The sequence below is a fragment of the Ctenopharyngodon idella genome, chromosome 3 (genome assembly GCF_019924925.1).
Source record: "Ctenopharyngodon idella isolate HZGC_01 chromosome 3, HZGC01, whole genome shotgun sequence".
Lineage (NCBI taxonomy): Eukaryota > Metazoa > Chordata > Actinopteri > Cypriniformes > Xenocyprididae > Ctenopharyngodon > Ctenopharyngodon idella.
In genome coordinates, this window is record NC_067222.1 from 8628142 (window position 1) to 8651718 (window position 23577).

The 23577-nt window shown below is 38.1% G+C and overlaps 1 protein-coding gene across 2 annotated transcripts; it reads left to right on the plus strand.

Annotated features, from left to right (window-relative positions):
- The first annotated feature begins 301 nt into the window (after positions 1–301).
- LOC127509903 (GTPase IMAP family member 8-like) lies at positions 302–13552 on the plus strand. Of its 2 annotated transcripts, XM_051889223.1 has the most exons (4): positions 302–374; positions 3738–4421; positions 11903–12580; positions 12688–13552. In XM_051889223.1, the coding sequence occupies exons 1-4, from the start codon at positions 359–361 to the stop codon at positions 13413–13415; spliced, it is 2106 nt and encodes a 701-aa protein (XP_051745183.1). In that variant the 5' UTR covers positions 302–358; the 3' UTR covers positions 13416–13552. The 2 variants fall into 2 exon arrangements, with proteins under 2 accessions (XP_051745183.1, XP_051745184.1); XM_051889224.1 differs by having other exon boundaries at positions 11903–12823.
- The last annotated feature ends 10025 nt before the right edge of the window (positions 13553–23577 follow it).

Genomic DNA, 23577 nt, shown 5'->3' on the forward strand with positions numbered 1-23577 from the left:
CAGCTGGTCCAGCTCGTGACTGTTTTACCTGTCTTAAAGGCAAGAGTCTGTGGGGATTGTGCTCGTATTTCATTATTTGATGACAATAAAACACCCTTCCCTGCCCAACACCTGAGACAAGGAGGAATATCATTCCTCATGCACATGGAAATCTAGCCAATTCAAACTGGTTTGTGTTGTTATGAAAAAAGTGTTTTGGCTACGTGAAAACTATGGAAGTCTGACCCAGCTCCAAATGGGTGGGCTTTATATAGCTCCAAATGTGTTGTGAGCTTTGGTTGTAAGTCTATTCTTAACCCCACAAACTTGAAGGTCTCCTCTCACTCAAGTGGTCAGGACTGCACACATACTTGGATTCATGGCGCATAGTTCGGGTAAGATTTGAGTTTAGCAAGCCATAAATTTGTACTAGCATGTTAAAAGTTTCTTGTATTACCCATGAGAATCTAATCTTACTTAGTGAACTGATCGTCTCTCTTATTAAAATGGGTGTCAATATAGTTGGACGTACTGCTTACAGTATTTACACATTGAGAGAGGAAGCAACAACTTATGTAAAACACACATATTTAATAGAAATAATATAAAACTCGCAGATAATATTGTATAAGGATTAAACGTGTGTAGCCTATTTTCATTGTTTCACTGGCTCTAAATGGACTTTCTTTAAATATAGGACCTAAATATATTTTCTGTGTGTGACTGCGTAGTTGTGCTGTCATTAATAGTGCTATAGCGGGGGTCTATTGCTAGTTTGTTGTTTGTGTTATGTTTTAGCTATGTCTTTTAACTATTATAGTGCTTCGAATGACAAAACATTAACTTTAACTATTGGCTTTACATCATCAAGTCAGCTGTCACACACTTGACACAGCCCTTGCGACGGCTCTGACCACACCTATCCTAGGATACCTTAATATGCATTAATAACCTTGTTGATCCACAAGGTGTGGAATATTGATGAACGAGATGCTTGAGAAGCAGTGGCGAAAGTAGACTTTTATACATGGCGTGGCCAAGGCTACTTTAGGGGGTTTATAGACTGTGAAAGAATATCATGTTGTAATACTTATTTGATTTCAATGTTTTGACCCATGTAACATTGTATTCTAATAAATAAGTTACCAAATTTTAGATACCAGTGGAATTGTCAAATTGATATTACATTAGAAAAAGCTTGACCTTGTAAATGTTACCCGCTTATAGGGTTGTAATGGTATACTGGTATGACGGTATATCACGGTATGGACATGTACGGTTATCATACCGTGCACATTTGCTAATCTGCAGTATTGGGAAAAATAAATCAAATGGAGAATCTCACCTGCGCATTAACAACTTCTTTCCACTTCACTCTCAACTTGCTCTATACATACACGTACAGCGGAGAAAAAGTCAGAGACAAAGGCTGTTATCTCTAATCTCTATTCTCTGTCGAAAAAGCAGTTAAAATTTATAGTATGGGAATACTTTGTATATAAAGTATAGCTAATCGTAGCTAATATGCAAACAGCCCTGGGCAAAAAGTAAGTATACAGCGTATAGGTGTGTATGGCCCAGACTACACCACTAGTTTATACAGACTGCAAGCGTTTAAAAAACGACATGGCTCTGGTCTCCGTGAATACAGTAAGAAACAATGGTAACTTTAACCACATTTAACAGTACATTAGCAACATGCTAACGAAACATTTAGAAAGACAATTTACAAATATCACTAAAAATATCATGATATCCTGGATCATGAACAGTTTTTGTTGATCCATCTGCCATTTTATCTATTGTCACTGCTTGCATGCTTCACAATACCTGCAGAACGTCTGTTGATTCGGCTGTGCAGCTCCACAACGTTAATACTGGCTTGTCTAATGCCTTGGACATGGGCTGGCATATGCATAAATTGGGGGCGTACATATTAATGATCCCGACTGTTGCGTCACAGTCGGTGTTATGTTGAGATTCGCCTGTTTTTCCGTGGTGTTTTTCACGCATTAGATTTACATAAGAAGGAGAAAACAATAGTGTTTGAGACTCACTGTATGTCATTTCCATGTACACAACTCTTGTTATTCAACTATGCCAAGGTAAATTCAATTTTCAATTCTAGGGCACCTTTAAGCCACGTTAAGCATTTTAGAATGTTCTGTTTTCTTGTCAACTGGTTTTTATTTCATGTTGGACAAAATCTTGCAAATTGGACAGTTTTTTGTTTTTGTTTGCAAAATTCTGCTTGCAAATTCTCTTTAAAGTTTGTATGCTATTATTATTCGGTTAAAATTAGCTAAAGCTGATAGTATTTGTTTGTTACTGAAAGAAATTCTAAAATATAGCTTAGGCTAAGTGATCCAACTCTCTCATGACTCCTATCAGTACTAAGCAATGAACATGACACCGATTGAATGTGTTAATTCTCAACATTTTATGTTGAATTTTTTTCTCCAAATGTAATGAGTCTTTTCTCTAAACACAATGACTTTATTCTCAAAATGTAATGAGTTTATTCTCAACATTGAATTTCGACTTTTTTATTTAAATAAAAGTTTAATTTCACATTATAATGACTTTAATCTCGAGATGATTTTTTTAATTATTATTGCTTGGCCCTAATCCTCTTCCGTAAAAATGAAGTGCTTTTATGAATTAATTAAATGCACAAGGAAAAGGTGTGTCTTCAACTGTCTTTAAATGTTGTTGATATTTCTATATTCATATTTAATATTTTCATGAATCATTGAAAGTCATGTAGTTCACATAATAATGTTTACCAGATTGGCTAACAGTTTGTGTTTATGTTGTAATTTTGCTTTGGACCACCCCAACAGTAAGTCAATGACTGATTTGACAGCAACAACAAAGGGCGAGATATTTCACAGATATTATCTGTGTTTATGTTTTAAATCTACTGAGCAATTTAACACACAACACAGATTATAATCAGTTCTTATTTTTCAATGCTGTTAATGCTTTAAACAAGCATTGAAACAATTCTGGCTTTTAATTTAAAGGATTAGTTCACTTTCAAATAAAATTTCCCTGATAATTTACTCACCCCCATGCCATCCAAGATGTTCATGTTTTTCTTTTGTCAGTCGAAAAGAAATTAAGGTTTTTGATGAAAACATTCCAGGATTTTTCTCCATATAGTGGATTTTAATGGTCTCCAAAGCGTTGAAGGTCAAAATTAGTTTCAGTGCAGCTTCAAAGAGCTTTAAACGATACCAGATGAGGAATAAGGGTCTTATCTAGCGAAACGATCAGTCATTTTTGAAAAAAATACAACTGTATATGCTTTATAAACACATATTATCACCTTGCACGTGCTTCTTCTTTCCCTATTCTTTAAAAAGCTTACGCTGTATGTCCTACCCTTCCCTATTCAACTTACGGAACGAACGCGGCACCAGTTCCATTTTTTTCCATAAGTAGAATAGGGAAGGTGTAGGACATACAGCCGATGACCGATCGTTTCACTAGATAAGACCCTTATTCCTCGTCTGGTATTGTTTAAAGCCCTTTGAAACTGCACTGAAACTATAACTTTGACCTTCAACCGTTTGGAGGCCATTGAAGTCCACTATAAGGAGAATAATCCTGGAATGTTTTCATCAAAAACCTTAATTTCTTTTCGACCGAAGTGAGAAAGACATGAACATCTTGGATGACATGGGGGTGAGTAAATTATCAGGAATGAGGAATGTTCAAATGTCATTACAGTGTGTGTGTCTTGTGTGTTACAGTCAGTAATCTGAGGATTGTTCTTCTGGGTAAGAGCGTGTCAGAAAACAGTCATGTGGGAAACTTCCTGTTGGGACGAGCAGCGTTTGACAGTGAAGCTCCTCCAGATGTTGTTGAGAGAGTTGAAGGAAGATTGAAGGACAGAGATGTGATGGTCATCAACAGTCCTCAGCTGCTCCAGACAAACATCTCAGATCATCAGATCACACAGACAGTGAGAGAGTGTGTGAATCTGTCTGATCCAGGACCTCATGTCTTCATAATCATAATGCAATATAATGACTTTACTGACGAGAACATGACAAGAGTGCATTATGTGCTGAAAAAATTCAGTGAAGAGGCAATTAAACGCACAATTATTTTCACAATTGATGAAGAGACATTCGACTCACACATGAGTCATATGACAAAGCATACAGCTACTCATCAGTTAATAAAGGAGTGTGAAGAAGAACATCTGCAGCTTGAAAAAGAAAAATCAGAATGGCACTCTAACATATTCCAGAGTGTTGATATGATACTCAAGGAAAACCAGGAAGACTATCTCACATGTGAATTATATGAAGATGTTAAAGGAACATCAGTGGAAGAAGATCAGAGCAGCTCAGAGGAAGGAAATGAGGAGAGCTCTCACCACAACTATGTTGAAAAAGCCAAAGATAGCCAGAAAGGCAGAAGTGGTAAAGGTAGTGTTTTGGTGTCAAACTCATTTTCTAGCCAGTCCAAATCAGTTTATGTGAACCTTCAAAAGGGTTGACTGAAAATTAAAGACCAATTTCCTCACTCACTCACTCATTTACTCATTTATTTATTTTAAAACAGCATCAAAGTATTAAAAGTTAATTATTCATTTTCTTGAGTCATATTATGTAATAAACAATAAGTTTGTGCTGCAAATAATTTCATTTGTTCAATTTTACTGCAGGGCCTTGCTAAAATTTCCTGTTAACTTTGTGTGTGTAAAAACAAATAATTTTACAGATAACATTTACAATTTGGTTGATGACAATAATGAACATCATATATTTATACTTGGAACGTTGTTTTATAATTGTAATTTTTAAATAGACTAAAGGGATGTGATTTCTTTGAGTTAATTTGCTACAACAATGTTAATAAAATCACCATATTGTCACACAACAGAAGAGGACAGACAGGTAAGTGAGATATAAACAAAGTTTATTGAACGACTGGGTAAACAACAGGAACGTGATGCAGAAACGGTGAGTATAGGAGTTCAATGTAATCATTTGTAATATGTAATCTTGATTAGCTGAGACGTAATAAGAATGTCACTTTGGCAGATGCAGACTGAAGGCTGGGAGAAACACACGATGGGCTGGAAGCAGAAAACAGATGACAGAAGACTGGATCCTTGGTGACAGGTGAGTAGCAGGTAAAGAGTCTGTTTGTGAGGGAATAACGAGACCAGACAAAGGAGTGCAGGTTGTGGTGGTTTATATAGGGTATGTTAATAAGGAGGTGTAGGTGTGATGAATCAGAATTCCGGGGAGAGTGAATGAGTGGGCGGAGTGTGCTAATCTGGTGACAAGTGTCTGAGATGGCTGCGACTCCGTGACAGTACCCCCTCCTCCACAGGCGGCTCCTGATATCCAGAAGTTGCAACAGTGGGGCCTACCTCGACCTCTCACTGCTAGATGATTCGGATGGTCAGTGTGGAATTGGGTGAGAAGAGATGGATCGAGCACATCATCCCAAGCTAAACAGGATCGTTCTTCAGGGCCGTAACCCTCCCAGTCAATGAGGTATTCAATACGATTGATGGAGCGGACCCGGTAGAGGACCTCCTTGTCAGCCAGTTCGGGAGGAGGAGGTACGTCATCGACACCGGATCGTGTGAGGGGAGGAGACAAGGGTTCAGTGTAAGGTTTCAGGAGTGATACATGAAATTAAGGTGAGATTGTGTATTGAGGTGGTAAGTTTAGCCTGTATGTGACCTCATTGATCTGCCTCTGCACAGTGAAGGGACCTACGTAACGGGGACTCAGCTTACGGCAAGGCAGGCAGAGACGGATGTCCAACGTAGAGAGCCATGCCTTCTGACCTGGTCGGTACTGCGGAGTCGATGTTCTGCGGGCGTCAGCTTGTCTCTTGTGTCTCTGCACTGCCTGTTTGAGATGCACGTGTGCTGAGTTCCACACCCTCTCGCTCTGCTGGAACCAATGATTGACAGCTGGAACCTCCGATGGTCCGCTGGACCAGGGGAACAGAGGAGGCTGGTATCCAAGGATGCACTGGAATGGCGTGAGTCCAGTGGTGGATTGCCTAAGGGAGGAATTGGCTACAGCTGTCTTGGTTCTGGTGGCAATAGGACCGCAGGTACCTCCCGATCTCTTGGATCTACCGCTCAGTCTGGCTGTTAGTTCGCGGATGACAGCCAGAAGAGAGGCTGACAGAAACTCCTAGGAGCTTGAAGAAGGCTTGCCATACTCGTGAGATGAATTGAGGGCCACGATCTGATACTATGTCTTCGGGTAGACCGAAATGACGGAACACATGCTGGAAGAAAGTTTCTGTGGCTTCAAAAGCAGTGGGTAGGCCCTTCAGAGGGATGAGCTTACAGGTTTTGAGAAGCGGTTGACTATGACAAACACACAGGTGTGGTGATCTGAAGTAGGAAGGTCGGTCATAAAGTCTATTCCTAGATGAGAACATGAACGGTGTGGAATGGGTAATGGAACCAACTTTCCTTCTGGGAGCTTACGTGGTGTGTTAGTGACGACGCAGACAGAGCATCCCTTGACGAATCGGGAGATATCCTGGGTCACAGAGGGCCATCAGTAGTGATGACATAGGAGCGAGAGTGTACGGTGACTACCTGGGTGTCCAGAGCCCGGAGAGGTATAAGCTAAGTCCATGAGGGGCTGGTGAAGAGCTGATGGTATGTAGAGGAGCCCCTCAGGACCTCCCAGTGGAGCAGGTTTGGAGAGTGTAGCCTGTAGATCTGATCATCGACGGACCACTGGATGGGACTGATGATCATGGCTGGAGGGAGAATAGGTTCTGGAGAGCTAGACTCTGGATCGGGCTGATGAAGTTGTGACAAGGCATCTGCTCTTCCATTCATATTGCCAGGACGATAGGGGACTGTGAAGTCAAACCTGGTGAAGAAAAGGGCCCATCTAGCTTGATGTGGGTTTAGGCTTTTGGCTTCATGCAGATATTCCAGGTTCCGATGATCCTTGATAACTTTGAAGCGATGATTAGCTCCCTCCAGCCAATGTTTCCATTCTTCCAGGGCTAGCTTGATGGCAAGGAGTTCACAATCACCGATGTTGTAATTCTGCTTCGCCGAGGATAGCTTTTTGGAGAAGGGGCATGGATGGTGGCGTGGAGGATCCCCCTGCCGCTGTAATAGGACCCCTCTGACACCAGTGGTAGAGGCATCCACCTCGATGACAGAAGGGAGATCTGGATCAGGGTGAACCAGGATCAGAGCAGACTGGAATGCTTCTTTAAGATGTTGAAATGCTTCGATAGCTGAAGGGGTCCACGACCGAGATTTGGGCCAGCCCTTTAGGAGTGAGGTGAGGGGTGAGCTGAGCAGGCTGTAGTTGAGGATGAATCGTCTGTAGAAGTTAGCAAATCCCAGGAAACCTGAAGTTCCTTTACACTGTTGGTTTGGGGCCAGTTCTGAATAGTTTCAACCATCCTCTGGTCCTTCTGGATGCCATGTTGGTTGATGACATATCCCAGAAAGTGCACAGAGGTGGTGTGGAACTCACACTTCTCCAGCTTGAGATAGAGGTGGTGTTCTCTCAGCTTCTTGAGGACCTGCTTCATGTGATGGAGGTGTTCGGCCAGGTTCAGAGAGTAAATGAGGATGTCATCGATGTACACAATGACGAATCAATGGAGGAACTCTCAAAACACCCGATTCATATAACCCTGGAAGACAGAAGGAGAGTGGGACAGGCCATAGGGCATAACCCGGTACTCGTAGTGCCAACAGGGAGTAACAAAGGTGATATTCCACTCATCTCGCCTGCAGATGCGAATGAGGTTATATGCGCTCCGCAGGTCTAGCTTGGAGAAGATGTGAGCGATGTGCAGCTGTTCTAGGGCTGCTGGGACCAGAGGAAGAGGATAACTATACTTGACAGTTTGGGAATTGAGATGACGATAATCAATGCACGGCCGCAAGGCTCCATCCTTCTTGGCTACGAAGAAGAAGCTGGAAGCGGCAGGGGATGTAGACAGATGAAACACTGTTGTAGCATCTCCTGGATGTACTCCTCCATGGCCTTCTGCTCCGGGATGGACAATGGGTAAACTCTGCCCTTGACACAGTCCCATGGCCGATGTGGTGGTAGCCAAATGCTTACTGAACACATCCTGGAATGCCCTGTATTCGGAGGGAATCTCCACCTTACTCTCGGTCTCTGGACTTTCAACGGTGGTCGAACAGAGGGGAATATCGGGTTGATCTGGACTAGATGGAGATTGAGTGTGAAAGACTGTCGTTCTGAGAACTGGAGTCAGACAGTTTTGGTGACAGGATTCACTCCACTGCAGGATTTCTCCCGTGTTCCAGTTAACTTGAGGTTGGTGTTGTGACATCCAAGAACGTCCCAGGATGATGTGCACGGTGGAACCTTCCAGCACCATGAACGAGATCTTCTCGGTTTTTAGGCAGGCCGATGCGGAGCATCATGGTGGGGGAGAAGTGACTAATGCGACCACAACCCAGTGGCTTTCCTCGGATGGTGAGGATGGTTAATTCCTGGGAGCAGCGTTTCCTTTTGACATTGAGTTTCTGGAGTAATTGGTGGGAGATCCCTGCTGAACCAGAGTCGATCAAGGCTTGCGCTGAAACAAGATCTGTGATACTCGAATGGTCTTTTGAATGAAGTTCTCTAATCCCCTAGCATTGGCGTAAATGACCATGAGTTGGCGTACCTCATTGTTGAGTCCTTGCCAAAAAACAGTAAGCAGTGCAGTCTCATTCCAGCCACTTGATGCAGCCAGCGTGCGGAACTGGAGAGCATAAGAGCAGTTGATCGTGAACTGAGAGCTCGGATGCAGTCTGACTGAAAACTTCTTTAAAGTGGCTGAGGAATGACGAAAGTGAAGTGGTTACCTGAGCGTTGGAATTCCACAAGGATTGTGCCCACTGAAGAGCTCTTCCTGACAGTAGGGTGATCACAAACGCCACTCGAGCTCTGTCATTTGAGAAGTGTTGAGACTGCATCTTAAAATATAGCGAACATTGGAGAATGAACCCGTTGCAATCCTCCGCCTCACCGGTGAATGTCGCTGGTTGGGCTATGGGACTAGCAGAGGCAGCAGGTGAAGCAGCGGGTACTGACGGCATGAGTGAGTGACGAACTGCTTGTACGAGGTCTGCAAATGGATCGGTGAAACGATCTCCTCCAGCGTCCGTAGAACTCTGCATTGTGTGGTCTGGTTTTCTGTCACACAACAGAAGAGGACAGACAGGTTAATGAGATATAAACAGAGTTTATTGAACGACTGGGTAGACAAAAGGAATGTGATGGAGCAACGGTGAGTATAGCAGTTCAGTGTAATCATATGAAGACTTAGCTGAGATGTAATAAGAATGTCTCTTTGGTAGATGCAGACTGAAGACTGGGAGAAACACACTATGGGCTGGAAGCAGATAACATAAATCAGAAGACTGGATCCTTGGCGGCAGGTAAATATACAGGTGAGTAGCAGGTAAGGAGTCTGTTCGTAAGGGAATGACGAGACCAGACAAAGGAGTGCAGGTTGTGGTGGTTTATATAGGGTGCGTTGATGAGGAGGTGCAGGTGTGGTGAATCAGAACTCCGGGCAGAGTGAACGAGTGGGCGGAGCGTGCTGATCTGGTGACGATGGGCTGATAGGTGTCAGAGATGGCTGCGACTCTGTGACGCATATATTGTCATTAATATTTGATGAATGTTCTCATAATGTTGACAGAAAACATTCTTTAAACATCATTTTTTGTATAACCTTCAAATATTAAGAATCGATAACTTTCTTTTATTATCTAAAAATGGCTTAAGGTTGGATGTTACAAAATCCCCTGTGTTTAGTGAATACTGCTTAGTGTTCATATGTCTCCATGCTACATAGTGTTAAAATGTAACGCTGAAGCAGTGTTGAAGTTAACAAGATAATTAAGTGATGATTGAGCATTAGTAATGACACACTGAAGGAAAGAGGAACAAGCATTTAAAGTCATCTTTGTGCTGATCAGTGTTTCCTGTAGTGGTGCTCTTGACCCTTGAATGTTTTGTTGTTGTTTTTTTCTGACTGCTTTAATAATGTGTTCATAAAAGATTTTAACTGCCACAGAGAAAGTCAAGACAGAATAACATCAGGTGATCTTGGCTGATAATTAATGTCATTGTGTAGTGGTCTGATTCTAATTACTGATCAGAAGTGTGCTTTGTTATTAATTTGTTTATATAATGTGCTAATGGCCATGTCATGGTCTTGTAATAATCAGATATTTTGAAAAATGAAAACATTTTGTGAGGACAAAGTCATTAACTAAAGCGCAATTTAGACACTCACACACTTCAAACAATCAGCATATGAAACTCAACAATGGTAACATGCTTCATGCCAGTATTCAAAACTCATTTATTGCTCCCAGCATGCATTGCGGCTTGAATAATCTTTTACTATTTAGATTAGAATATTTTTTGATTGTCACTATTGTTGAGGTTTGTGTGATGAGTGCTGATGTCTAAGTGTGTCTCAACTTTTAAACAAGGGGTTGTAGTGATTTTGAAAGATCTCACACAAATCTTTTCAGTGTGAGAGGTGATCTTTATAACACAAAAGTTATAAATTATTACTTTGTTTTATTTATTATTACTTCAACTTTATAACTATTTAAATCAGTTATTTGACAGTCATTGAAACATACATGTCAGTCTGCTTTTTCATCAATGTCTTTAGCAATACACAAACATTATTTGAAAACATCATTGTAATTGTTGAAAGAGAAACAAGTCAGCAATGTCAATGGTCAACAGCTCAACTAAAGAAAACACTGATTGCCTATTGGTGACCTCAAACTAGAATTATTTTCAACCAAACATCAAGATCTGAACCTCTGTTAATTTTCAATAAAAAGTGGATGTATGACAGAAATTAAGTCATTTTGTTTATTAATAAGTGAAGCTGGTAATGCTGTTTGTGAAGTTGTTAAATTCTACTCTGCTGAGATCCTGAGAGATTAAATGTCTTTTATCTTCAGACGATTTCATCTAAGACTGTGGCTAGAAGTCACTTGTAGTTTCTTGTTTCTTGTTCTTGTTGTTTCTCTTTCCTTCATTGATTCTGCTTGTTAACAGCAGGTGTTCGAATGTTTCAGGAACATCATTGTAACTTTTAAATGTCATTCTAAATAACATTAAGGAAACTGGACATTTTGTATGTTCTTGGAATGTTACAAATCAACGTTTCTAGAATGTTGATAAAAAAATTACCTAGAAATAACATTTCAGGAACATCATACTAACCTTAAAAATATTGTTCCATTAACATTAAGAAAACTGGACATTTTAGCATTACCATAACCAACAATGAACACTTGGAAAACATTATTAGAACAAAAATTTTTGTTTGCTGGGACAGTGGCTAAATGGATGTGTCTGACTTACAGATGTTTAAACTGACATTATTATGTAGTCAAAACAGAAATTGTGATATGATGAAAAATCATGTTTGATTGTTTGACTTTTGCTTAATTGTACCAGTAGGAAATAGGTATGCACCAGCATATCATCCAATAATTGGTATTGGCCGATAAAAGCAATTATATTCGCTAGAGGCCACTGGTTCATTGTTTAAAATCAGCCAATGATCAGGACCAATTATACCTTTTCAGTTAAAAGGGAGCAGAAAAACTTGTCAGAAAACAGATTTTATTTGACCCTTAAAATCACTTATAGTCAGTGTTGCCAAATCTGTGTTCTACTCATTTTTCCTCTCTATACACGCACACACACAATAAATCACATGTGCATGCGTGCGCGCACACACACACAAACAGAAACATTTGTGTGTTTTAAATGTCAAATATTTAAAAAAAAAAAAAAAAAAAAAAAAAGTTGTTTTTTGCTGTTTTGGGAAGTTTACAATACCAAAGCTTGAGTCTAATGTCTCTTAATTTGTATTTCACTTTCAGTGGATTTACGTGGAAAACAGAAGCTGAACCTGGTGCTATTTGGAAGTGATTCAACACTTACAGTCTCTGTGTCCAAACTTTTACAAGGGAAAAAGATAAAACTTTCACATCAGAGAAAGAAAATTAAAGAGTGTGTGAAGAAAGGGAAGATTCATGGATATAAGATCAGTCTGGTGGAGCTTCCAGCTCTCAATCGGCTCTCAAAGGAGGAAGTGATGCTTCAGACTCTCCGCTGTGTGTTTCTCTGTCATCCTGGAGTTCATGTTTTCATCCTCATTGTTCCTGATGGTCCACTGACTGATGAAGACAAAGCAGAAATGGAGAAAATGATAAGAATATTTGACTCCAGAGAGCACTTCATTCTCCTCTTTACCTCCAGTTTCTCTGTTGAAGGACCGGTGATGGACTCCATAAAATCCAGCCCAGAATCTCAGAAGATAATCGGTCTCTGTGGTGGTCGATACAGAGTGATTGGGTTAAAGGAACCTGAAAACTCAAGACAGATCCTAGATCTTCTGGATTATATAAAGAACATGAAGACTGAACCCTATTCACTTCAGATGTATGTGAAAGCTCAAGAGAACAGAGCCAGACGAGAACTGGAGGAACAAAATAAGAAAGAACTGAAGAGAATGGAGGATGAAATCAAAGAGTTAAAGCAGAAGATTCAGTCATATGGTGATTGATTTTTTTTTCCCTTTTTTTAAAAACTAGCTTATGCAACTTCATAAGAATCTGGAATCCGAACTAGTAAAACCCAACTTGAATTGTGTCATGATTTTCAGGTGCTGAAGGTGAAGCTGTCGATGATGAGTGTCTGAGGATTGTGCTGATCGGAAGAACAGGAAATGGAAAGAGCGCAACAGGAAACACTATTCTGGGAAGAAATGAGTTTCAGAGCCAATTAAGCACAGATTCAGTGACGACTGTTTGTGAGAAGGGAGTTGGTGAAGTTGATGGTCGATCAGTAGCTGTTGTTGATACTCCAGGACTGTTTGACACGACACTGTCACATGATCAAGTGGTAGAAGAAATAGTGAAATGTATTTCAATGTCGTCACCTGGACCTCATGTGTTTGTCATTGTGTTGAGTTTGGGAAGATTCATCCAGGTTGAGATGGATACTGTGAATCTGATAAAGAAGATATTTGGACATAAAGCTGCTCAGTTCAGCATCGTTCTGTTCACTAGAGGTGACGATCTCGAGGATGAATCTATAGAAGATTATGTGAAGAGAAGTAAGTCTGCAGAACTCAAGAAACTGATCAGAGATTGTGGAAACAGATTCCTGGTTTTCAATAACAAAGAAAAACGAGACAGAACTCAAGTGATTCAACTGTTAAACATGATAGAAGAGCTGACAAATAATAATGAGGGTCGATACTTCACTAACAGCATGTTTGAGGAGGCAGAGATGTCCATTAAAAAGAGAATGGAAGAAATACTGAAAGAGAAGAGAGAGAAATTCAGACTCAGAAAGAAGAATTGCAAGCCAAATACGAGAAGGACATGAAAAACCTGACGAAGAGACTCGAGGAAGAGAAACAAAGAGCAGATGAGGAGAGAATGAAAATGCAGAATCAATTTAGAGAAAAACTGGAAAAACTCAAAAAAGAGTTTGAAGAGAAAGAGAAAACAGAACAAATGAAACGAGAGATTGAAAACCAGAAACGATCAGAAGAGGAAAAACAGCAAAGAGCTGAATATTATCAGAAAATAGAAGAGATGAAGAGAGAGATTGAAAAACAGAGATCACAGTATGAAAAACAGCAAAAAGAAAGAGAAGAAGAAGATAGAAAGAGAGAAGAGAAATACAGACGATATCAAGAAAAGATGAAAAATGAACAAGAACGCATTATAGTAGAGTTACGAATGAAACAACAAGAAGAAACTAAAAGGAGGGAAACTGAGGAGCAAAGGAGGAAAAAAGAAGAAGATGAAGAGAGACAGAGATGGAAAACAATAATAAAAGAGTCTGAAAATGAAAGAAAAGAGATTCAAGAGGAAATTAAAGTACAGCAGAGAGAATGGGAGGATGAAAAGAAACGACAGATGAGAGAACGAGAGAAAGAAGAACGAGAGAGAAAAGAGAAACACGAGAAAGAACTGAGAGAAAAACAAGAAGAACTGGAGAAAATGAAAAAGAGATTTGAAAGAGAGAGAGAAGAAAAACAACAAAAAATAGCGAATGAAAGACAGAAACAGAGAAGAGAAAAAGAAGAAAAAGAGAGAGAATATGAGGAAAAGACAACTGCAATGAAAATACATTATGAACAATTGGAACGAATCAGGAAAATGGAGTGGGAGAGAAGAAAACAAGAAGATGATGAGAGACAAGAAGAAGAGAGAAAGAGATGGAAGAACATGATTGCAAATCTGAAACAAGGACGAGCATTAGAGCTCAACAGAAGAGAAAAAGAAGAGATGGATAGAAAAAAAACAGAAGAGAAAGAGCAATGTGAAATGAAAAAGATATTTGAAGAGAAAATAAAAGTCATAAAGAAGAAATATGAAGATGAAGCCAGAAAACAAGCAGAAGAACTGAATGATTTCAGAGAGAGAAAAGAGCAGCACATTCAGGAGCTTCAACAGATGCTTAAAGAACGTCAAGAACAACACGAATTACTGGAAAAACTCTATAAACACCTGCAGCTCCAGAAAGAAAAAGAAATACAAGAGCTGATACAAATAGTTGAATATCTGGATAATAAATGCAGCTGTGTCATTCTGTGATATTTCTAAAAATCTAAAGATAAGTCTCTTTATTTTTTTGTTTTGTTTTTTTTTGTTACCCAAAATCAGAAGTGGGTAGTAACACACTACATTTATTTCATTACATTTAAGGCATCTTTACACAGCCGATTTATGGCTGCTCTGAAGCGGGTCTGTGTCTGCTCAGAATTCAGTGTAAAGGCTCAATGCCGCATTTAAGCAGATCTAAAATACGCCGGGTCTGACCCACCTCAGGCCCTAGTATCAAAGGTGACTCTGATACTGTTCTGGTGCTTAAGAGTCATTCTACGCAATGTTTGATCAGATGCATAAGGCACAAAATATGTCCCAATGTTTCCAAAGCTTAAAGTTATTAATTCGAGTTCTTTTTAACAAGATATATGATAAAATGCTTTTTTTTTTTTTTTTGAAGATTAGCATACTTTTTTTAATCATTTTTCATTATTACATAGCCAATTTCACATGTCCATGTTAACCAACATGACAGTTGCATCTAAAATATCACCAAATAAGTTATATTTTTTTTCAAACATACACTATTTTCAGGATTATATGTGTCTCTGTTTACATACGATATATTTATTCACAATAAACCTAATTTTTTTTTGTAAATATTTTATGATTTGTGCGCGTCCCTCAGTTTGACTTATCACCCCATCACACTAACTTGTTTTATCTATAAATAATGCACTGTTCCTTTAAATGACATCACAAAGCCGAAGTGACATAATTTGAGCCTTACAGCCACCAAGAACAAAAGCAGGCAACTATATACATTTTTTTTACATTGTTTGTTCATTGCTTTTTCATGTTAGGCAGGGCCCGTCAAGCTCAAACCAACCACCCCGTCACGCAAAATAGATAGGAAAAACAGTTTTTTATTCATTTTTTTTTTTACATTATTAATACAAAGAAAATTATATTTCAGATTGAATGCATGTATGCTAGGTGTGAATCTTGACCACATGGGAGATTTGCAGACATTTTGGGATGAAATTTACCACCCCGTCAGGGTGGTAAATTTCATCCCAAAATGTCCCCCGATAAAAATCACGTTCTAGGGGGTAAAAATTTTTTTTTTGGCAGGGTTCTCTTGGTAAAATGTGCATTCCAAAGGCTAAATATCATGTTATTTGGGGTTGCTTCTACTCGTGGACATGAAAAACAACCTGCGCCAACAGTGTAAAAGTAGCCCAATTCCAGGGGAAAACCGCAGACTTGGCAACACTGTTTGGTTCATTCATTCCCTCACTCACTATATTACTCACACACTTTTTTACTCAATTTGAATGTCTCCCCTCCCCCAGTTTTTAAAGTTTAAAACCAGCAGATCATATAGAGAAACACTTTGTCCATACCACCCTGTCACAGTGAACCACCCGTCACATCAGTTACTGTGATGATCTACCTGGTGTAATGAATAATTTCTTTGTAGCATTTGTTCCAACTGTAACAATTTTTATTAAGAAATAGAAAATAACTATTAGTAGCTACCACAGAATTATGACAAACATCAAAGCGTGAGATAGCTATAGCAGGCACTGCAAATTATTATTTTATTTTTATTATTTTATTAACGTAATTTTTTATTTCAAGATATATTTCATTGTTTGCTATTTCATTATTTTTAAATTCATTTTGTTAAATGAATTTATGCCGCTTCAGAGAAGCATTAAACAGCCTGTGTAAATGCACATTTTTGTGATTTTATGCTGCTTCGGAGTTGGTCTCTGTGCCGCTTTTTCTGTGTAAAGATGCCTTTAGTTAAGTAACTTTTTGGAAAATATGTACTTTCAAGAGTAAATGTAATGTAAACACATTACTCATCTAAGTTTATTTCTGTAATTTTTTCCAGAACCACATCTGTTCACATTTGAATTATCATCAGTAAACTCAAAGACATTCTGGATTTTGCATAGTGATTATCCTGATGTATTTAAACTGTTCTGACCGACTGTCTGCAGAGGTTCAAATTAACCCAAATTAGTCTGTTAATTTAAACCTCAATCACAAGTGGTCCTTCGAGCTGGAACTCGAATTACCACAGATAAATTATATCCTGTCTGGGTTAATGCTTTTGCCACTGTGTCATGCTGACCAATCAGGACAATCTGGCTTAGCAACGCAATTCAGTTAGCCAGGCACCCTCACAAATCAGTGGCATTCTCTTTACCTTAGCACAAGGTGAGGATGCTGTTGTCTTGGGAGCAGAGACAGATTCTGAATCTTTGAGCTCTGAATCGGCCAATTTACAGGCTCCTGTTTAAGATGCTCACTCTGAAACACATGTGAGATCCCAGGATTGGTTTGGGGCCATAGACCTGAAGGTCAAGTACTTTCATGTCTCGATCCTTCCTCGACACTGCCTTCGAAGGGCAGGCGTACCAGTATGCAGAACCTGATTTCTCCAAGTAGATGTTCCTGGATCAACATCTTTGTTGATGGTTTTCAAAATACTTTTGAACTCAGACACTGTGGGCACTGTTTTGATAGATAAAGGCAATTTGTTTCACAGCTTGGCTACTACCAAGGCTCTGTCCCCCCTGCATCGCAGTCTAGATCTGGGTACCCGTAATAGATGACTGGTCTGTGATCTGATTGATCTGACTGAATTATGCTCAGTAAACAACTCTAACAGGTATTGAGGAGTGAGATTGTTTAAGGCTTTGTAGACAAACAATAACATTTTTAAAGCCAGTGTAATGAACGTAAAATAGGCATAATGTGGTCCTGTTTTTCGATTGCCCGTGAGCAAGGAAGCCGCATTTTGGACCACATTTTGATTACTTTAATTTCTGTAGTATTTCTTACCTGAATAAAAACCTACTTAACCTGAAAAAGTTTCATAGCTATCTATTCTATTGCACTTATTTGTGCTGTTGTTTGCAATTTTTTTTTTTATTTGTTCTTATTTTATTACCGAGTTTTACTTTTTTTTATGAAAATAAAACTTTGCGTTGAAGAAAAGTAGATTTTTGTTTGTATATGCTGTCAATTATGGTTCTTAGAAAGAAAATCGGAATCGGCAAAAATAGGTATCGGCAGATCACACTATCAAAAAAAATCTGAAATTGCAATCGCCGCATCTCTAGTTCCAACGAAAGCCACAGCAGAACTGTGACTCATATCGATGTTTTGTGAACGAATCTGTGGCTGAGAAAAAAACATGAGAGTCAATGATTCAATTACCCTTTCAAAAATACATCCACTTGCTTCGTTACTGAATGAATGAATGACTCGACGACTCACTCATTAAGACAGTGACTTACCGCCACCTACTGGTGGTTTTAGTTTAATATTTAAATATATCACACGTTTTAACATCATTGCTTATTTCTCTTTTGGACATTTTTAGTTTAAAACATTATTTATTTTATAAAGGTATTTATAAAATAAAGTATTTATAAAAAAAAAAAAAAAAAAAAAAAAACACTTTAATGCACAATCAGTTTAAGGGGGAAAATATTGTCCCTTAATGGGAAAGGTGTGACTGCAGCAGTCTCAGTGGAAGAGCCCCCTGGTATGCAGAAGAATGTTAAATGGGGGTACGCGACTGTAAAATGTTTGGGAACCACAGCTGAAGTGAATTTAAAAACAAGCAGGCAGCTAACATGCACACTTAATTATCAGTTTATTTATCGCAAGTCATTGTCAAAAACCCCACTGGTTTATTGTTTTAGTTACTTTGTAGGTCTACTATGAATTCTTTATGACAAGTAATAAGTTCAAGAATGAAAACGTCATTTTTTTTTTTTTTTTAGTGACACCTGTGTTGCTTATTTTTTTACATTTTCCATTGGTAGCCCAAAATGTGATTGTTACACTATAATAAAAAAGACTGAAAATGTGAAGTTGCACTTCAGCTTTATGTGACTTTAGTGAAATTTCTATACCTAAAGTAAATAAAATGGCCTAATTTGATCCTACAGTGTTGCTACTCTGCATATGCTTTTTGATCATTACAAATAATAATGCAAAATGATTATCTTAGAATGGAAGATATGCTGTCTCTCGCATCACATAAATTATCAATAGTTATGTATGTGGTCTTGAAGAGGATTCTTTTTTTTCTGTCTCTGTCTTGACTGTCTCATTTGGACTCAGATTTGACTTGGACTCGAACCTTTTGGACTTGGACTTGAACCTCTATGGACTCAGTCTTGACTTGGACTCAAACCTTTTGGATTTGGACTTGACTTGGACTCGACAAAGGTGGACTTGACTGCAGCCCTAGTAACATGTATAATGAAAATAAGCTATTTTAAGCTATTTTATTGATAAATCACAGAAAAGCGCTGACTCTTTCTGTAGTACTGAATGTTTCTGTGTGCGCAATCTGCACATGATGTGCAAGCTACTGTCTGTATGTGTGTGCATCTGCACATTAGTTTAACGTGCAACTTAGTTAATGGCAGTTAACTTACCTGTACAATAAACATGCAATACTTTATTGTGTTTATATTGTAATATGTTTTAGTTGTAAAGGCAGGAACACACCAAGCTGAAGCCGACGAACTAGTGGCAACGAAAGCAGACTGCGGGGTTGGCTCACGTCGGCAGCGTCTGGGTCCAAAGTTGCCCTGACACACCAAACTGACTCTCGACAGCTGAGGGCCAAGTAGCACGTCTGTTCTGCGCCTGCGTAAGATGAAATGCCTTTCCGTACCAGCAGGTGGCAGTAGCTGAACAGCCAATCAGAATGATCAGATGGCCCGACGGACCAACAAGCTCCGACGCCAATTCAACATGTTGAATCGGCTGAAAAAAAAGCCAAAGAGGACCAACTTCAGCCGACAGTTCTGAACACACTGAGAAAATTTAGTTTAGTAGATCGTCAGCTTGGTGTGTTCCTGCCTTAAGAGTGCATATTTTATCTCCCTCATATTTATAATTGAACAGCTGGAAGTAATAAAGCATAGACATTTCAACATAATAGTGCCATGTATTTCAGGCTTGTTTATAACTCTTTAACTCAATATAAAAGTGTTGGTAAAAAATGCATGGAATAAAGATAGAATGAAGTTTTTGTTTGTTTGTTTGTTTGTTTGTTTTAAAGCAGAGGGTCTGTTCTTTCTTTTGATATATAATTCATGTTCAGATATTCACACAACAAAATATTCTGGGGGCCATGAAACTTGTGAAAATGATAAAACACGAACGACAACAACAAAACTTTATATAAAGTTTTGTTGTTGTTGTTCGTGTTTTATCATTTTCACAAGTTTCATGGCCCCCAGAATATTTTGTTGTGTGAATATAACCTAATTAAATACTTTTTGTATTTAAACACAGCAAAACCCCCAGTGTTGAACTGATACTCTCACCCCTGGTTTCACAGATAAGGCTTAAGCTAGTCCCAGATTAAACTGTCTAAATCAACTTGCTCATATCTTAAAATATGTCAGTACGATTGTTTTTTCTCAAGATGCACTCCATGTTTAAAAAAACCCTCACAACTAAGGCCTAATGGCTTAGTCTAAGCCCTGTCTTTGAAACCAATCCTCAGTGTTTATATAATCCACATGTTATCCGTATGTTAAAAAGTAACACTGAAGCAGTGTTAAAGTTAATGAGATAATTAAGTGATTAATTGAGTGATGATTGAGCATTAGTGATGAACACCTGCTGTTAACAAGCAGAATCACTGAAGGAAAGAGAAACAACAAGAACAGAAAAAAGAGAAGAGACAAGCAGAAACATGACAACAACAATTGACTTCCAGTCACAGCCTTAGATGAAATCAACTGAAGATAAAGGAAGACGTTAAATCTCATGCGATTTCAGCAGAAGAGGATTAAACAACTCCACAAACAGCATTACCAGAGGAAGAGATCCAGTCAGAACTGATGCCCTGTGCTGAAGAAGCACACATTTGAATTGTAACGTGCACTGAGCTACATGGCCGGACATAAACTGGTATACAATTGCTGCATGTCTCATTAACATTCAAAAACCTTAACGTCCGGGAGAAAGGGAAGAGCAGACGTATGGATTTAACTGAAAAAGCATGACAACACAAAAGAGAGCTCTTTTTGACGCGGGTTTCTGTGCGCACACGCCTGAAGTATGCAGCCGTGCACACAGAAAAGATGTCTTAGCTTATGTGTACTGAATTGAGTTCTCTTTCACATATTTTAATGCCTGAATAGAAAAATACACACAACGTTATGTCAAAATATCTGTTTTGGAGAATATTCACATAAACAAAGTCGGTTATGTCCTAAGAAAACATAAACAATTCTTAATGTTTTGCCTGTTTTTGGAGCTTGGCACATCACGGTTTCCAGCAAGTCCAGTTTTGATGGTTGCTAGTCTTATGTTTACAGTACCTTCCTGTCCTGTGGTTCTCACAACAGAGCCTGTCCACAACATGGCCGTTGCACCAGAGCCTGATCACTCTCTGACCAAGTAGCTATGAGAGAGAGGGACACAGGAATATTTCCTGATCAAAAATATTTTTTTGAAGATCTCTTAATTTAAAAAAAAAAAAAAAAAAAGATTTTTAAAAAGAACAATTGAAAAAATTGCAAAAATTATTTCAATATAATAATAAGTTGAAATTTAGGGGTTAGCGTTCGTGACAGCCACCTCCCAATTGAAAGTACCCAATAAATTATGATTTTATTTATTAAGCTTACTGATATTTTTAAATATTATTGTGGGATTCAATAAATGATAGAAGGATCTCATTGTCGATTAATCGCTGATGACTTCATTAATTAAAAAATAACACTGGACTTCATCAAGTGTTGTCTTGTCACTACAGCTGTATCAGAGATTGCATTATTATTTTAAGTTTCCATTTTATTAGTGCTTTGAAATTTACCTTGATATTTATACATGGTAAAATATTTTGCTTTCATATAATCAGGCATTTATTTATTTATTTATTTATTATTTTTTTTTCTGATCACCTGACAGAAAGAAAAACTCAAAATGATATGGCAGAAATTCACAATCAATAATTTTGTTCTAATACAATATAGTGCGGTTTGGATGGGATAGAAGCAAAACTGTTAGACCTATACATTTTTCATATAAAAAATTACACTGTTCTGTTAATTGCAACATGTCATTTTCCCCCCTTTATATTTATGTTATATATTATGCTTGTTTATACCAAATGGATAATATGTGGATATGTTTTTAAGATTCCACGGTCGGGGCGCACATGATTTGTACGCGTATCAAATAGCTACTCGCTTTCGGTTCTGGTGAAATAATGGCAGAGAGTTCGGGTAAGATTTAAGTTTAGTACCAGCATGCTAATATATTCTTATCGACCTAAAATGCATGACCAAGTTATCGACCAAAATCTCTTCCTGCTTAGTGAAAGGTAGTTAAACTGTGTTTCACTACATCGAGAGACAATAACTTGCATGTTTACTACAAATAAAACAAAACTCGATGATAATGATTGAGGATAAAACTTGGATCTTTTGTTCACCGTTTCGCTGTCTTTATACGGACTTTCTTTAAACATTTCTCTGCTTCTGTGTGTGGTTGTGTAACCGCGCAGCTGTCATTAGTGGTGTTTCTGGTCTTTCCCACACATTACACAAACCTTTCCTTCAGCGAGAAAGAGAAATTTGAGTATCTTACGAATTTGCTTGTTATTTTGGATTTTTTATTTTTATTTCCAGGCCTGTTGTTTGTTGATTAATGTCAGTCACGTGATTGTTATATTAATATTAAAGTTGGTGATTTCTAAGCTTGTAACATTTAGCTATTTTATACTGAGATTTGATATCGTCGTCCTGAATGTGCAATTATGTATATATCATCAAATTCAGTTGATCTATTAGTTTGTGTGTTGGGCAGGACAGAAGTCCATATGTGTAATTCCAAATGGAATTTGAATCTGATATAATTTTCTCTTTCTTCTTCCACTGAGGTTTTTTGACCATTGCAGAAAGACAGATTTGTTGCTAATATTTTAATGTTCCCAAAAAGAGGCTAGAAGTCATAAAAGAAGAAAAGCTTGTGAATGCTGGTATTTTATTAGAACACTTATTAGAAGTTTGAAGAAGTTTAAAGGCTTAAGCTTTGACAAGAATGCCTGTCCCTTGTTCTCAACCTCTCTACTCTATTTCCATGTCCCCAGTTACTCCTCTGCATCTGCGTACAGTCTGCATCTGACATTAGTTAGTATATTATACTCCTACCTCCTTTCTTATAAGCTGAAGTAGACACTTTCTTTGTAGCCTTTGATCACATTGCTGGTAAGCTAAACTGGCCTAAAGATATATGGGGGTAAACAGGGCTCAACGCTAAGGATTTTTTCTACTGGCCCGGTTGGGCCAGTGGTTCAAATTTTTACTTGCCCCACCGCCAAAATTTTCACTGACCCCAAAAAATTAATAAAAGTAAAAGACAAGAAAATGGGCCTATAAAATAAGCATAGTTACTGTTTTCGTTGTCTTTGTTATATTTAACCTCAATAAATATAGTTATGACACGAAAAGCTACTAGATTAACTTATATTTTAAATATTGTTATACAAATAAACAGTAAGTAATAAAATAGTAACAAATAATCAAATTACGAGTAATAGCACAAATAAATACAACAGAACAAACATATAAATGAAATAAATGGTGCTTTTCAAGTTTTTCATGTAGGTTTAAACAGGAGATTTTCAGGTAGGCTACAGAAATTGTAATCTAATGTATAACTAGATTAAACTTTATTAAAGTTAATCAGTCAAGAGCAGAACAGATAAAAATGCATAAAAATGTTTTTAATGATGAAAATATAAAACTTTAAATACTGTTATTTGAAATTTAAAAAATGAAGACACTTTAAATGTGAAATTAAATCCGCCAGTAGGTGCCAGCGAATCACTGTTAATGAACGAATCATTGAGATTCAACCGATTCATTCAAACAGCTGATTCATTCAGGAAGTGTTGCTCAGAGATGCAAAACAATTCTGTGGACTTT

Bases quoted from the DNA above. Each gene is read 5' to 3' on its own strand.
- LOC127509903 (XM_051889223.1), top strand. The intron at 4,422-11,902 runs GTAGTGTTTTGG...TTTCACTTTCAG, and splicing joins GAAAGGCAGAAGTGGTAAAG to TGGATTTACGTGGAAAACAG. The intron at 12,581-12,687 runs GTGATTGATTTT...CATGATTTTCAG, and splicing joins GCAGAAGATTCAGTCATATG to GTGCTGAAGGTGAAGCTGTC.